The sequence below is a fragment of the Eretmochelys imbricata genome, chromosome 3, assembly GCF_965152235.1.
Source record: "Eretmochelys imbricata isolate rEreImb1 chromosome 3, rEreImb1.hap1, whole genome shotgun sequence".
NCBI classification, from domain to species: Eukaryota; Metazoa; Chordata; order Testudines; family Cheloniidae; genus Eretmochelys; species Eretmochelys imbricata.
In genome coordinates, this window is record NC_135574.1 from 39,670,150 (window position 1) to 39,687,942 (window position 17,793).

General features: G+C 41.3%; 1 protein-coding gene across 1 annotated transcript in view; it reads right to left on the reverse strand.

Moving 5' to 3' along the window:
- TDRP (testis development related protein) overlaps positions 1–15,499 on the reverse strand; it is a 34,613-nt gene extending 19,114 nt beyond the window's left edge. The window contains exon 1 of the mRNA XM_077811472.1: positions 15,386–15,499. Coding sequence (XP_077667598.1) covers positions 15,386–15,499 — 114 coding nt within the window. The remainder of the gene's footprint in view (positions 1–15,385) is intronic.
- Between the last annotated feature and the right edge of the window lie 2,294 nt (positions 15,500–17,793).

Genomic DNA, 17,793 nt, shown 5'->3' on the forward strand with positions numbered 1-17,793 from the left:
TTGTTTTGAATTTCCAATATCTGGCCTGAAATCCATTAAAACTTATCTGTGATACAAGGAGTCAATTTTTTCTAGTACCATATTTTATATGAAGTTAAAAAAAAAACAGGAAAATTATAGTACATTTTGAACTTATAATTTCAGTAAAAAACATTTTTTTCTTGCGACCCAGTTGAAGAAAATTGTTGATGCCCACGACCCAACAGAGCTGGGGATGAGGGGTTTGGGGTGTGGGAGGGGGTCAGGGCTCCGGACTGGGGGTGTAGGCTCTGGGGTGTGGCTGGGGATGAGGGGTTTGGGGTGCAGGAAGGGGCTCCAGGTTTGGGGGGGCTCAGGCGGAGGCATGGAGTTGGGGTGTGGGCTTACCTCGGCCAGCTCCTGGTCAGCAGCGCAGCGGGGGTGCAGAGGCAGGGGTCTTGCCTGTCCTGGCACTGCAGACTGCGCTGTGCCCCAGAAGCACAATAGCAGGTCCAGCTCCTAGGTGGAGGTACACAAGTGGCGCCGCGTGACTCCCGCCCTCAGGCACCATCCCCCACAGCTCCCATTGCGGAGCTGGACCTGCTGCTGGCTGCTTCTAGGGTAGAGCGCAGTATCGGAACAGGTATGGACAAGCCTTCCTTAGCCAGGTAGCACCACTGACGGGACTTTTAATGGCCCGGTCGGCAGTGCCGACCAAAGCCATTGCGACCCAGTCCCTTCCATTCTGCAACCCAGTTTTGGGTTGCAACCCACGGTTTGAAAACCACTGATCTAACAAAGATGAGGCAAAGAAGTGACTTTCATACATTATTAATAGAAATTATCCTTTTACACCAATTAAACTATAGTTCAATCACTTTGCTCAATTCATTTGGAATTTCAAAACAAGTTCTTACTTGCAATAATTAAGTTCAACTTCTGATCCTTTAACCTTCAACTCATGCATTTTTAAGAGAGTATGTTTCGGGTGAGGTTTAAAGACATACATTTTACTGGCTGCAGAAATTGGTTTAATTTGCTTTTGCTTAAGATGAAAAACAGAGTCCCAAACCACTTGTGGTCAGAGGGAGAGTCAAACTTGGAAAACGGTACCTATACTATAGTTAAGAAACATCCATTTTACTTTTTATCTTTTATAGCTTGTTATACGTACCCTTTGAAAATTTTCTTAGCCCTCTACTTCAGTTATTCCTTTGGTTCCTTGCTTTTTTTATTTTATTTTAATAGTACTCCAACACTGGAGAAAAAATTAGTAAAAGACTTGAATACAGGTTAAAAATATTTTTCTTAAAAAAAATAAATAAAGAATTAGTACAAAGCCATAGCGAATAAAAGCTCAACTCAGGGGGCAGAAAAGAAATAAGGATTTTCCTAACATGCATTAACAGAAAAATACATAACATGAAACAAGTTTCATTACTGAAGGAACAAATATTTACCTTTGTTGCAAGTTGTGACACAGAAGACGTAACTTCATCATGAAGAAACTGGTCCTTATTCTTCGGGGGGGGGGGGGGGGGGGGGCGGAGAAGGGGGGGAAGGAAATACTACAGTCAGTCAGTTATAGCTGAACAATATGGAATACTTGTTTCAGAATATTCATGATGTCTTTATTTACTCAGCTCATCTCAATGGTAACTTATTATGAAGATATGATATACAACTCAAATGTTTACAAAACTTAATGAAAAATGAAAGATGTAAACAAAACCTCATTCAGATCAATGCCAAGTTGTGTGTCAAAAGTTATAAATAGCCAAACTGTCACAATATATAAAAGTAAAGAAATAAAACTTCCACCAGGGATTATCTTTACCTCAACATTCTACTGATGTTGTTTTGATCTATATTTGAAGCCTCATTTCGATGACCATGTTTTATACATTACTATCTCATGTATAGAGCTATTTTTTTCCTTGGATGTAATTTTACTAGTTCTCACAAGTTAAGCAAGATAAAGCCTGCTCAACGGGTCAAGCTTGCTCATTATATAGACTGGAGGCTTCCAAGGAAAACCAAAGTACTGCAGGAAGTGGTAGCACATTTCTCTTCAACTCAGAGCTAAAACTATTATCCTATTGGGCCACAAGTATACCATGCTGCCACAGGTACTGTCTTCAGAATGAGACAAAGTATGATCCTAATCACTTGTGCTAACTAGAGACTCTATGCAGGTCTTCCTTAACATCCTGCCCAAATTCTATTCTTCTTACCCAAATTCCCCACTATGGGCTATATTCTCCTACTTCAGTTCCTGTCCCTAAATGTGGTGTAGTGTTTCGGGAACCATTACACTGGCTGTTATATCCCAGAGAAAGCTGCATTTTGGAGATAAGTATAGTGATCTCTACAGGAGATCTCCACAGCAGTAGCAGACCTAGTTGTTAGAGTACAGGACAACGTCAGGACCTCCTGGGATCACAAAGAACTAAAAAATTACTTGCTGGGGCTTTTGGAAAATCATTTAGCTAACCAAAATGCAGAGGTTATCTTTAAAATTGGAGAATACTACTACAGATGAGAGTTGAAAGGATTAAAGAGTACTTTACAGTACTTTAATGATGAAAAAAGTGTTATATAAATTCTAAGTATTATTAAATGGTTAATAATTTTCTTTTTAAAAATGTTGAGGCTTTGAAAAGGAGCTATATTAAAAATAAAGTCCCCCCATTTTCACCTCACTCCTTTGTCAGCTCTAAAAGAGTTGGCCCAGTTTACAAGGCCTTACACTCTACTTTATGGCACATCTCTTTTTTGACGTTTAGATGTAATGCTGCATCCAATCAATTCAAAATTTCTGAGAATGCTCTAGGCATCAATGGGGAGAAACCTACTCATTTTGGTGAAAAGTGAAAAAAATAAAAGGAGGAAATGGGGGACCCACTGAGCACCTGGCATCTGGTTAGCAGAGCTACCAGTTTCAGCAACCTCTTTCATTGTCTATAGAGCAAAGAACCAGTTGGTGGCAGCCAGTAAACACAGTCCATCATATCAAGAGGAAGAGGAAAAAGCCAGTTAAACATTTCCCTCCACACTTATTATATCTTTATAAATATATATATTGAACACAGTGATTTCAAGATAATTATTACTATTAATGAAACTACGTTCACTGCTTTTTTTCTTTCAGCACCACACATTACTAAATGCTTTTATGATTGATAAATAATAGTATATATTTATTTCTCCTATTATTATAGGTGGGAAGGGATTAGAAGGGTTTTTTTTTTTTAAAAAAAAAAAGGTTTTATTCTAGAATTTCTCTACCTGCATATTTCATGCTCAGTTTCCTTTACCATGCCAATTTTTCCTATATAATAATTTTTGATGTTCGAATTATTTCAGAATTATTCACTGTAATTTAGGTTTGGATAATGTACAATATTACACTATTTCTTTTCACTTACATGTTGAACTCGTAGGGCTACAGTCTTCTGCTGCTGAACAAGTAACTAAATGCTAATGTTCCATGCATTTGGTAAACTCTGATCAACAACTTAAAAGCAAATTTCCAGGTTTGGCAATAGAATGTCAGTACACACAACGTTTCCACAAGGAAACACAAGTGTCCTTTTGTTGAACATACTGCAAACCATAAAGTACTCAAGGGATTAACTCAATAAGCTACAAACTTTTTTGTATAAAGATTATACTGTTGATCTACTTTTCCTCAGTTTCTCTTGTGGTTAAGTAATAAACTAGCCTCTTTTGATCATTCACTTTTAATAATAAATCTAAGCTGAGAAAACTGGTTAAACACAAAGAATGTATCAAAAGGGGGGGCATACAGGACAAGAGCTGCCCTACTACATAAATGGCAAATTATTAATTATTTCCAATCAGTGCGTCAACCTCATACTATAAGTCTGGATGTCAAAAATCAAAAGCATGAACAAAGTATACAATTTATAGCAAAAAGAAATAATCTGTAAAACGGATTTGGGTAACGATCACTTTTACTGTAAATCCTTTAAATGTAAATTGTTGCTCTCCTGCTCACCTGTCTTAATTATTTCCCCCACAATTGATCAAGGAATTAGGCACTGTAATTTTAAAATGTCTACACTGTGGTGATTACAAGTGTAGGCTAGGATAAAAACTTGACATATTTAATTTCTCAGGGAAAATAGCAAAGAATATTCCCAGCCTCCCTCCATGCCTGAAAATATGCATAGAAAAAGGGATCTGAAAATCACCCAGGAAACTACAAGCCTGCAAATTAGCCTCTATAGTTGGAAAGATTCCTGAGTCATGGATTACAGATCAAACAGTAAAACAACGATATAGGCCAATCAGAGACCGTCATAACAGATTTAGAAGAGGTGGTCATGCCACCTGATTAACTTCTTCAAAGAAGTGACAACGAGAGCTGTTGCGAAGTAGTAGATAGTTTACTAGAGTTCAAGGTGGCTTTGGTACAGTATCAAAAGAGATACAGAGGGCTAAGTATATTATTAAGGCAGAATTTCTTCTTGTCTGGATTAAGAGTTGGCTTCAAAGACAAAAGGCAATGGTAAATGTATACAGCTTCAGGTAGGAAGGAAGCAACAAGAGGTAACCGAGTGACATTCACATTATGCACCATTTTGTTTGTTGTGCATGAATATATCTGGAAAAAGGGACAGTGCAGGCAGGTATACATATTTACAGTCATGAAATTAAGAGGTCAAATCAACATTAGAAGATGAGCGATCGCGTTTAAATGAACACAGAAAGAACGGACGTTGTAAAAGCTTTAGTGACGTATTTCATTTAATATTACAACAACTTCCTGAAATAAAATTAACTTGGGTTGGAGATGAGCACTGTCACATGACTCTCCATACAGATGTTAGAAAAACTAGATCTGCACTTTTCAGAAGATATTTAGAAGGGCTGTGTGTATCAATATTACTCAGCCATAACTCTTTTACCTCTAGGACATAAGGCTACATGTTCAAGTGCAATGCAATGATTTGGATGTATATCCAATGTTGATTACTAAAGGTGCTGCATTGTAAGGTGCCAGCCTTTCGAAAAGTCATAAATCAAAGATCCTTCTGCTAGCCTCCAGTGGATGGGAACTAGAACAGGTGGTCTAATGATAAGATTGCCAAGATTTTAGGCTTCATTTTGTGAGATTCATTTGCCTATTTTCACAGCAAAGTAGCTAAAATCCATTTGGACAGACTATACAACTTTAGACTTACCTATGACTATCACTGATGAAAAATATTAACTAGATTACTTCAGAGGAAGAGCAGATTCAAGATACTCATTAGGGGGTCAACCATTGTTTTCTTATACAAAAAAAAATTCTTTTTCACCCCCAAAGCTATTCATGATCAAAACCTAAAACGTATCTACACTACCAAAATACACCATCTTTAATTGTAATTGTGAATAAAACATGTTGTAACATGCTTTATTCTGCCCACAAATGTGTTTTTTCCACAGGTAAATATCTAGATTAAAACAACTTTTTTTTTTCTGTCCATACAGAGCCTAAAAGAAACTACTGTAAAGCAACTGGGTAATAAGCATGTTTTAAAACCATGTTTAAATGTGACTATTTATGTTCAGAAGACTGGCCTATGGAAAGTCATCACAGTTAGATCTCTACCAGCCTGAAAAGCAGTAATCGAAGTCTTACCTTGATCTAGTTATGAAAACCTTGTTTACTGTACGGAATTTTTACAAAAACGTCTGTCAGCACTGATGGACAATTTTTGCAGAAATTCTCTGATGCAGTTGAGGCTCAAGCAGCAGAGCCCCAGTATAGCTGTTTGTTGCCACTTCTAATCATATTCACATTGTCTTAAGTTACATTGTGTTTCCACATCATTTTTGCCTTACATGTTTTCATCTTTGAATGGGAGGCAGCATTGTTTGCTTGAAGTTAGAAAAGAAGACAGAGTAAGGATACAAGAGCTCAATTCCTGACTCTTCCACTTGCTTACTGTGTGATCTTATGCAAGACACTCAACATATCTGCATTTCAGTTTTCTACATCTATCAAATGGAATTAATACTTGTCTACCTTTGTGAAGTGTTCTAGATTTTTGGATGAAAGACAATAGATATGTGAAAGTATTATTAGACCATGAGTTTAAATAATAATTTTCTGCATTTTCAATTTCCATTCTCCACCTCCACCACTCATGCAATGCATCAGTGTGCACATACACAGGACAACACAGCACTGGACGACACAACTACAAACATCTTCTAATCCCCAGACCGTTACATTACTGGTATTGTTTCATTGCTGACAATGAGATTGGTGTTTCATCTTCAAGGATCACTTTATGACCTTACTGTGAGGAAAAATAGCAAAAGACTGTTGGAGGGGAAAAGGTGATCAAGCACAGATGCTCACAAACTCTTTAATATGTGGACCACATTTTAATAGAGTGAGTGTCATGGACCACCATCTCTTTCATTCCAGATTGCATGAACCACCTCCTTTCCCATTCACAATTGTGTACTTTACTGTCGTTACCACATGCAAGAATATTAACTTTAGTAAGTATTTAATGTATTTTAAACTTTTCAAATGCTGTTTAGCAGATGCAAAGAAGAGAGAGGACCAGCATGTTGTGACCAGAAAATGCTTCATGGACCACAAGTTGAGAACTACTGAATTGGCATACACAATTCGTTTAAGGATATCTCTTCTGCATTTTTCTGCTTGGTTGCTGAGTTTTTTGGTTCACTCTTTCTTAACAAAAGCATCTAGAAGTCTCAAATTCTTTTAAACTATTTGTTTAAATGCCCTTATTTGCGCGCTAATTCCATAGGTTTAATACTTTATGTGAAATATTGTGAAAGTTCTACCTGAATGCCAAAATTGATTGTGATTTCAGTTGACAGACTTTTTCCATCAATATGAGGAGTTTCTTTTTATTAAAAGAGGCAAAGAGTCCTGTGGCACCTTATAGACTAACAGACCTATTGGAGCCACAGGACTCTTTGCCACTTTTACAGATCCAGACTAACACGGCTACCCCTCTGATCTTTTTATTACATATTTTAATTCTTCCCATTATTTTGTGTACCTCTATACTAAGCCACCTCAACCTTCTCAAGTGGAGTTAGGATCAAAAGATCATATTATTTAGACTTTTCTCATTATAGATGTTTTTTAAAAAGGAACACCATTGAACCATACAAAACTAAAAGTATTGCTGGTCAGAAAAAGGAATGTGCATGATGCTGGAAGTTCTGACATTTCAAATCAAGATAAAAAGTAAAAATATTAAAATATTTTGTGGAATGGAAATTCTGAAACATTTTGATTTTACCAAACAACATTTTCTGAGGGAATGCTGTTCCATCAAAATTTTTTAGCCACGCTCTACCTAAAAGGTGACATCTCACCCACACAGTAAAATGCATATTTGTTACATGCCTCCTGATCCAGAAAATAAGCCCTCCAATGCTGAGAATGCAGTCACACCATTTGGAAAGAGCACAGCATTTGACGCATATATTTATAAGTGCCCAGAGGCATTCTGACAAGACAAACACTCCATCTGAAAACTCAAAAGCTCTCCCCCATCAGTTCTGGCAACATGAGCCAGTTTAGCATCTGAAAAGAAGTTTTCAAATGCTGAAGCTGAACACACTATTTTGAAGATTTATTATCAAATCCACTGTTTTGTTTGGTATGTTGCTTTTAGCACCAATTTTGATGTTAACATAGGCCTATCTGTACTGTACTTCTATACTAGACCTAATACTGTAGTCCTTTCTCAGGCAAAGCTCCCATTGAACTCTTTGGGAGTTTTATCTAAGTAAGGATGAGAAGATCAGACACTATTTATTTGCTGCAGAATTCATGCACTAGTTTTGTTTAATTAGTCTCCATACGTGAATCTGTAACTTGAGTGTGCAATTATTGGCAAAAGGTTTTTACTCCATTACTAACTTCATTTTTTATTTTAAACCATCATCTTCTACCGAATCCTCAATTGATTAAAAGTTTAACTTAGATGGAAAAGCTTAATTCTCTTTCAGAAATTGGGTATTTTAATTTACTTCCTCTAAGTTATTATTTTATATGTATTACAATAGCACCAAGAGGTCCCAAACAATATGCACTGTACAAACATATAGAAAGACATTAATTAGCTGATTTCTTATGGGCAGTATAGAGGAGGTGAATCTTGAGGAGAGAACTGAAGGAGAAGAGGATAGTGGCTTTATGGATCTGTTAATAGAGCATTCCATGCATAAAGGCCAGCATGGAAGAAGACACTGAAATATTTGTGAAAAGCTGACAAAGTTGGCATGCCTGGGAGCAGAGCAGAAGTGGCACACTAAATGACATGACAAGAGACAAAAGCAGAGTTATGAGGGGCCTTGAACTTAATGTAATGAAGCAGGGGAAGCCAGCTGTGGCCATTGCGGCCTTGAGGGGTACCCCATCCACACCAGTGGAATGACTGACCCAGATAAGGGGGATGTGGGGCACAGGAGGAAGAGAGTGAGATGCACTGGGACATAATGGAGCTTCTCCATCAGCAAACTCAGATGCTGCAGACTCTTGTAGACATTCAGGTTCACTAATCCTGGGCTTGACTCCCATTGCAGTCTGTGAAGAACTGCAGCACAGTACCTCCCTACATGCCACCTCAGCATTCCACATGGCTTCAGCACCCGCATGCCTACCCCTACCACTCCACACCTGGGGAAAAATGGACAACCACAGCTTCGCATATACTGATCCGTGAGAACCACAGTTGATGTATGTGTAGCCATAGTGGACATCAGTGTTCCTTCCTCTTTTCATTAATTAAGGTTCAATTTTTTTAAATTTAAATGTGTTTACTTGTAAGTTCTTCAGGTATTTTTGGAGCTGTTTTTTGTAAGTAAATAAAACTCTTTTGTTTTGAAAGTTATTCGTTGTTGTTGGTTTACAACACATGGTACATAAAGCCTGCTTGCAGTGAAAGTAGTGGTCTTGTACACTCACAACCCATAGGATTCATGCCAAACAATGCAGTCATCATAAACACACAGCAAGCACCCCAATATTAATAGATCCACTGTCAGTGATATATGCACAGATGTGCATCTAGCACCAAACAATTCCTAACAGGCCCCCAAACTGTTAAGCCAGGTTGAGCACAGTACACTGCAGCACATTAATGTGGCTTTCTTTTAAAGCTCTCCTTCAAAGTCTCCCTGAGTATAGCTCTGCACTAAGTTCTTCTAATAGCCCTTGTGTCTGGCTGTTCAAACACAGCCGACAGCCACTCCACCTCTGCCCTCCAACCCTGCAGCAACTTTTCCCCCTTTGCTTCACAGATATTAAGCAAGACACAACAGGCAGCTATAATCATTGGATATTTCTCGCACTGAGATCCAATCTGGTGAGTAAACAACACCAGTGTCCTTTCAATCTACCAAAAGCTCATTCAATTGTCATTCTGCACCTGCTGAACCAGTAGTTGAATCTTTCCTCAGTCCTGTTGAAATGAACGGTGTACAGCTTCATGAGCCAGAAGAGTGAGGGGTAGGCTGGACCCCACAGGATCGCTATCGGCATTCAAACATTGCCAGTGGTAATCCGCAGGTTGTGAAAGAAGGTCCCTGCTAGTAGCTTTTTGAACAGGCCTGTGTTGTTAAAGATGTGAGCATCGTGCACATTTCCTCACCAGTCAACACTAATATCAGTGAAACATGCACAGTGAGCCACCAACACCTGCACAACTATGAAAAAGTAGCCCATTCTGTTGAGGTACTCCGTGGCAAGATGCTCTGGGGCCAAAAAAGGGATGTGCATGCTATCAACTGCTCCACCACAGTTCAGGAACCCCATAGATACAAAGCCATCCACTACATCCTGCACGCTGCTGAGAATCTCAGTCCTGAGTAGCAGGAGACAATTAATGGCCCTCACGGTGGATTTGCCCGCTCCAAAATGACTTTCCATGGACCAGTAGTAATCTGGCATTGCAAGTTTCCCTAGTGTGATCGCTACTCACTTCTCCACCAGCAGTGCAGCTCTCAGTTTGGTGTCCCTGCACTGGATAGCTGGGGTGAGCTCAGTACACTGATCCAGGAATGTGGCCTTGAGCATCCGAAAGTTCTACAGCCACTACTCATCATCCCAAACCTGCACTATGATGAGATCCCACCAGTCAGTGCTCGTTTCTTGGGCCCAGAAGCAGCTGCTCAGTGAACGCCATCAATAACCTCGAAATAATTCTCACCATGTCCCACAGCAAAACAACTGCCAGGAACAACAACAACTGCCATCATGTTCCCTGCGGTTCTTCTTGAAGCTCTGCAAATACCAGAGAAGCATAAATCCTGTGCTTGCAATGCTCATGACAATAGTGCAGAGCTGTGCAGGCTACATGCTTCTGCCAGAGACAGCAGGCAGCGACAAGTCTTACACAGATTCGTGGGAATTTGAAAATTGGCACAAAAATTATGGGACAGAGATATTATGGGATGAAGAACACTGCATTATAGGAAGTTGACCCGTTGCTCCCAGTCACCCCTGTGTTACTCAGTTCTGTCCCACCATGCATTGCCAAAACTACTCAAAAGACTGTCCATGGATACCTGTCCATGGTGCACCACACACTCCATCAACACAGCACTCCTCGTGGGTATGCACAATGCCAACAAAAGGAGCCAAGTATGCCTGTGCACAAGCAATGTGCACAAGCACTAACTCTGCCAACATAACTGGTGTCAGCAAAACTTTGTAGTGTAGATATGGCCTCACTGTCAATAGCTGTGATTTTTATGGACTAGAGGGGAGCAATGTAGGCATTAGGGAGGCCATAGAGGGGGGTGGTTATGGTAATCAGGATGGGAGATAAGGGCCTGCAGAAGTTTCTGTTGTCTGGGCAGAAAGAAAAAGGCAGACTTTAGAGATGTTACTGAGTAAGAAGCAACAAGATTTGGACATAGACGAACTGTGCAGTGTAAAGAAAGGAAGAAGTCAAATACAACAGGTGACAGTAAGGACAGTGGTGTTGGCTACTGTGGGAGAAAGCAGGAAGTAGAGGTTTGGGGATAAAGAAAGAGTTATTTTGCAGTGATTTCAAAGAGAAAGAATAATAAGCAGGATTGGACTGAAGTAGACTGATCTACCTCTCTTCTCCTGACCTACAAGTCATCAATGTAAAGATGGTAATAGAAACAATGTGAGCAAATAAGACAGTGTAAAAGGAGGAGAGAAAGGGACAGAAAAAGAGCTCTGTGGGACCTTTATGGAGAGTTGGAGAAAGAAGGAGGACTTACTTAAAGAATTGCCGAAGGAGGGATCAGAGAAGTAGGAGGAGAACCATGAAAGGACAGTCATGAAAGCCAAGGAAAAATAATGTTTCAAGAAAATGTGTACATCTGACAAAGTCAAAACCAGTAGAGTTCAAGAATTATAAGGATGGAATAGACTACTTCAATTTTGGCCAGGAAGAACTTGTCAAGAGAAGTTTTGCTGAATGGAGGAGACCCAGGATGGAATTGCAAAGACAGGAATGAGGCAATGTTGAAAGCGACATAATTTGAGGAAATGGAAAGTGAAGGGGAGAAGTTAGTTGGATTAACATTTACTGCTTTCACTTTTTAACAAAAATAATTAGATTTAATTATAAACAAAATTGAAATACTAATACTTTAGTCCATTCCTGACTTTTAGTAGAGTACCCCAAATCTCTAAATGAAGAATCAAGAATGAAATTAAAAGTAGAAATATTACTGGCTTACAGTCTAAATCAGAATGTGCCTGTTAGCAGACTCTCTTCTCTGAAGCAAAAAGACAAAGACCTCATTCTCCAAATCAGTCAACTTAACCAAACTGTTCATGGAACTTTACTATTTTTTGATCCTTAACATCAAAAACTGATGTCATTGCCCTTATTTGATTTATTTCACTAATATACATCTGAAAGCTTTACTAATTTCTTATCCACTCCTTCAGGGCCTGTGTGAGTTTTATTAATTTAACATGAAAGCTTGTGTCAAAACTGTACCAAAGACTTTTAAACACATTAATTAAAAAGATAACTAAACTTCTGTAGAGCTCAGCTTTGAAATGTTCAGTGAACAGGTCTAAACTGTAACATGAAACATGTCTCTGCATTTCTTTCTATTTGAATATAATAGAAATTAAGATCAAATGAGAACACGTCAAGGAAGAGGAAATCCAGTATTTCATTTTATCTTTATTTTCTTCCTTTAATTTAAAAATGAAAATTTAGTTCAATTCTCCTTCCCGCCGATAATATGTAATCAACTATCTTACTAAAACAGTCAACAACATCTCATGTATTAGAGTTGCATATCATATTGACACATCACTGTCATCTTAAAGTTTCATTTGATTAATATTTTTAAAAGTATAGTATATAACATACATAAGACCTTTAGTCAATGAGCACTTACTCAATATGAATGCCAACACATTAAGTCCTACAAAAGTACAAAAGAAACGTATTTTCAAGTACAGACAATTGACTACAACTTGAATCACAATGAGTATCTTACAAAGTAAATTTATACTCATCATGCAAAGTTGAAGAGCTCTTTGAAAACATAGTAGAAAGAGCAAGTTAAGGAGAATACATTAGATTTTACTAAATACTTGGGCTCTTTAGTTGTATTAAAAATCTACTCATGTATTAATTCTTACTTTAGCCAACAAAGTACATTTTGTGGGCAAAAGAGTTTATACACATAATTAAAGTCATTTTTGTGATTTAAGGAAGAATTGTCTAGTAAAAAGTACATGAAGTCAAATTTATTGTCTGATTAATCTTTCAGAGTTTGTCTTTTCACTCTCGGGAAAGTTTTTAAACAGCGTCAACAACCCAACCCACTTGTGTTATGCAGGCACTTCCATCTTCAGTTAGCTCAAGGATGATGATTCTGTTTTAGGAAACTTTTGAAATTGCATTGGAATGAAAATCTTTTCAACATTTTCATGAAAATGGTGTCAAAATATCCATTTTCTGATCAAAACCTAAGCTTTTTGACTTGGGAAGATAAGGTTAGTTGGTGTCTGTTAAGGGTATGTCTACACAGCAGCTAGAAGCTCTGATTCCCAATTCAAGCACACATGCTAGCCCTGCTCAAGATAGCAGGATAAAACTGCAGCATGACTGTGGCAGCATGGAAGACGGCTTAGGCCAGCCATCTAACTGCACCCACCAGACTCCCTGCATCTGTAATCAGGAGGTTAGCAAAGAAAATGTGTGTACGTCCAAGCAAACAGGAGATCATACCTCTTAGCTGCTATAGTATGGCAGTTAGGGCACTAACCAGCAGTGTAGGAGACCCAGATTCAAGACCCTGCTCTGGATGATTCAAAGCAGTTTCAGATCACTCTGAAGCAAGCAGAATAAGAACTCTGAATCCCCATCTCCCACATCCCAAGCTAGTGGCCTAACCACCAGGCTATAGGGTGAGAGCTTGAGCTCCCTCTCCAAAATACTTTTTCAAAACAGATACATATTTGCAAAATGTTTCAGCTTCAACAAAAAGCATATTTTTACAAGATTTCATTTGGTCTAAAATGTTCTGAGCAGCTCTATTTACAACAATATAGATGTTATTTCATATTATTTTTTAAAGTAAGAAACTATAATAGTTATAAATGTTTTAACACTAATTATGTAAATTGTATGCAGAAGCCTTTGAAAATCCTATTAGACTTGACTTATAAAAATACAGATATCTGATTTTAATGCATGGGGAAGACAATATATCACAAATTCAAAGTGAGATTGAAATGTTCTTGTAACACAACCTGAAAAAATTGATTCTCTCTTAAGAAAGTAGAAGATTAGCGAAAGAAAATGTACATTTAAGGAAAAGGAATAATGATCACATTAAGGGGATCTATTTTGTCATTATGAAAAGTAAGTCTACGCCAAGAAACAATACTGAGCTCTCTCATTTACTTACAAGCATGCAAACAAGTATCTGAATATATGGTCCAGTGGCTGGGCCACAAGACTGATAATTGAAGAGATCCTGGCTCCTAGTTCTTGTTGAACTAACTCTTTGATCAGGGCTAAATATTTATGCTATGTACAGCATGATTAGCCAGGCTGTGCAGTGAGAAGGTAGACATTATTAGGGGGTGAGGACTGAATCACTCTCAAGCAGAATTCATAGCAGAAGCAACTCCACAGCTGTATGTTAGAAGCTTGATCCTGTTCCTACAGAAATTAGTGGCAAAATGCATTTATCTCAATGGTGCATGATCAGGCCCTAAACCATATCAACTCAATCTAATTGGTTGTACAACCTTATTTCCTTACGTTATACATCCTCCTTAAGACACTTACCTAAATAGTGAGTTGTAAAAATAAAGCATCTTTGTTTTGAGTGATGTTCTATCCAGATAGTTCATTACAATTAAAATAGATTCATCCAAAACAGCCTTAGCTATATACTCTGACAATCCATTTTCTCATTCTCATATAATAAAAGGTTTAAATAAAGGAAATCCTTGTTAACTAAACAAATGTTTTACACTACATTGAATATTTTACTACAATCATCAAAGCTGTTTTGATTTCAACAAACAAGCAATTATAGCTTATATTGATTTACAGACTTCTCTATAATTACTGTACTAATATATAACATAGACTGGGTAAAGAATTTCTAACTACACACCCATGGTAAGTCATCAAGAGTTATTGAATGATTAGCTTGGTATACTCCTGTGCTGGCACACCCCATCCAGTAAAATTAAACTTCAATCAAATGCTGTAATTATAAGGCACTTGCAAAAAAGAATTTATCAAAACTAATAATAGTGGTAAGCCATTAGACTCACAATTACTAATGGAATCAGTAACTATTTTAGTTGTTCTGTTTGACATTTGACTAATACCTCTCCCTTACCCAAACAGAACCTTTACTCCAGCTTGTAAATGTATCTTTGTAGTATTTATGCAATCTTTTGTGTGCTGAGGGATATCTAACAGGGAAAAATCTTCAAACAACATTGTGTCTACTTTAATAATAGCAACAGCTGCCTCTCTTTAAGTATAAAAACACGCCAGCCATAACCTAAATCCCCCCCCTTTTATATTTAATGGGGATCATGCCTTTGGGGATCATTTGTTTGTTGTGTTCAATGGACTAGTTGCAGTGCCTGTGCTTGGGGTGGGAGAAAGAAAGTACCCTGTGTAGTATCAAGTCGTGGGAACGAAGGGCGGCAGGTCCCAGCACTGCAAGAGGACCGTTTTTAAGGAGGGAATCCGAGAATCCCAACAAACAGCAGCAATTTATACCCCCTCTACAAATGCCCCGTCGTTCCCGAGTCACGCCAAGCCTCACCACCCAGTGAGTACAGACAAGTGAGCGGGGGCAGTGGGTCCCACAGAGCGCACGGGGGTGCCGCGATGCTGGGCACTCTTGTTATTAACCGAGTCCCCGCTCCGGTTACCTGCGCGGCGGCGGCGCTGGCTGCTGGCTGCGGCGGCGGGTCTCGGAGCCGGGTCTCTTCCTCCTCGGGAGAATCATCCAGGAGAACTTTGCTGCTCTTGTTGAGTTTCCACATGATGGGGCGTGGGGGTGCCGCCTCACTCAGCCCTGGGACGGGGGGGAAGGGAGTGACTCCGCGGCCCCGGACGCGCCTGCGAGCGCACTCGGGCACTCGCTGCCGGGCGGGCAGAGCTTCCCCTCCCTCCGGCCCTATACCAGCCCCAACCCCCTCCCCTCTCCTGCCCGCATCCCCGCCCCGCCGGCCCAGGCGGCCCCCTCCACCCGGACCAGTGCCCGGCTCCGTCCCAGGGGGCTGCGCCTTCTCGGGCCCCTCCCGCCGGCCGCTCTGTCCCCTGGTCGCAGCGGCCGCGAGGAGCTCGGCGGGGAAGGTCCCGCCCCCGGCCGGCTGAGCGGTCCGAGCGCGGGGCTGACAGGCCCGGAAGGCGGTGGCCGGGGGAGGGAAATGCCGCTGTCTCTCTGGCCCCTTCTCACCTGTGACCTTCCCCCACCAGAGCCGCGGCCCGCAGCCGCCGAGCGGCCGCTGCCATGTTTGCGAGTGGCGGCGGCGGCGACGAGCGGAGGGAGGGCGGGGGGAGCACGGGCTTTCCGGTCACCACGGCAACCAGGGCGGCTCCGTCCGGCCTCCCACATCCCGCCGGGGCCTACCGGGGGAGAGGGGCGGCCCTCTGCGTGCCCGCCGCCGAGCGCTCGCTACCCCAGAGCATCCACATATCAACGCCCCCCCTTCACAGTGCCCCACGCACAGAGAGCCTCCCGTCCCTTCACACTATCCCGTGCAGAGAGTGCTGCACACAGACAGCACCCCATCCTTCACAGCACCCCCACACAGAGCACCCCACTCCTTCACAGCACCCTCAGACCGCCCCCAAACAGACAGCACCCCAGCCCTTAACAGTACCTCACTCTTTCCCAGCACCCCTACAGATAGAGCCCTGGACAGACAGCATCTCACCCCTTCACATCCCTCAGACCACGCCACCACACAGACAGTACCTCTCCCCTTCATAGCATCCCATACTGAGCATGCCACACAGAGCACCCCACCCCATCACAGCACCCACACACAGACAACACCCCGGCCACCCTTTCACAACACCCCCAGACCAACCCCACACAGGCAGCACCTCACCTCTTGACAGCACCCTTGCAGACAGGATCCCACCCCTTCAAAGCACCCGTAGACCAGCCTCCACACAGAAAACACCTGGCCCAGACAGCATAGTATTAGGGGAAACCATTTCACTAGGAGAGTGGTGAAGCACTGCAATGGGTTATCTAGGGGGGTGGTGGAATCTCCATCCTTAGAGGTTTTTAAGGCCCGGCTTGACAAAGTCCTGGCTGGGATGATTTAGTTGCTGTTGGTCCTGCTTTGAGCAAGGGGTTGGACAAGATGACCCCCTGAGGTCTTTTCCAACCCTAATCTTCTATGATTCTATGATCTCACCCCTTTACAGCACCCCCATGCATAGAACACCCTGCACAGAGAGCACACTACCTCTTCACATCACCTCAAACACAGACAGCATCCCACATAGACCGCCCACATACAGGCAGCAGCACGCCACCCCTTCACAGCACCTCCATACAGAGCACTACACATAGTGAGCAGGCTACACAGCACCCCTCACACCACCCACACACAGAGCAACCCCACCCACCAATCCATCCCTTCACAACACCCACACAGAGCACCCCCCACAAAGAGCAACTGCATATTACTCGCCACACAGACAAGACCTCTGGGCTACCCTACACACAGAGAGCATTTCACCCTTTCATAGCACCCTACAACACACCCCAACTTCTTATAGCACTCCACACACAAAGCAATGTACACAGAGAGAATTTCTCACAACAGCCTCCACACACAGCACCCCATCCATCACTACCTCCCAAACACAGAGATGGCACCTCTTACAAACCATTCACAGAGACAGCACTCAGCACAGTTCCCCACATGTAGCATGCTACACAGTCAGTTCCCCTTGCCTCCTTTGTAAGGTGCTTTGAGATCTATTGATGAAAAGTACTATACGAAATATCAGTATCATTTTATTATTATATTAGTATGCCACTGCACACAAATACTTTCCCATAGACAGTACCTCACATGCAGACAGTATCCCCCACAGCATTCCATACATACATGTACAGCAACCCACACAGTCACTACTCTACCCCCCAACCTTACCTGTACACTGTCACTTCCCACTGATCACCCACCACCCATACAATACCGCCACACAGACAACCCCGAGAACAAGTTTCCACAGTACTCTACACCATTGGTTCTCAAACTAGGGCCGCCACTTGTTCAGGGAAAGCCCCTGGCGGGCCGGGCTGGTTTGT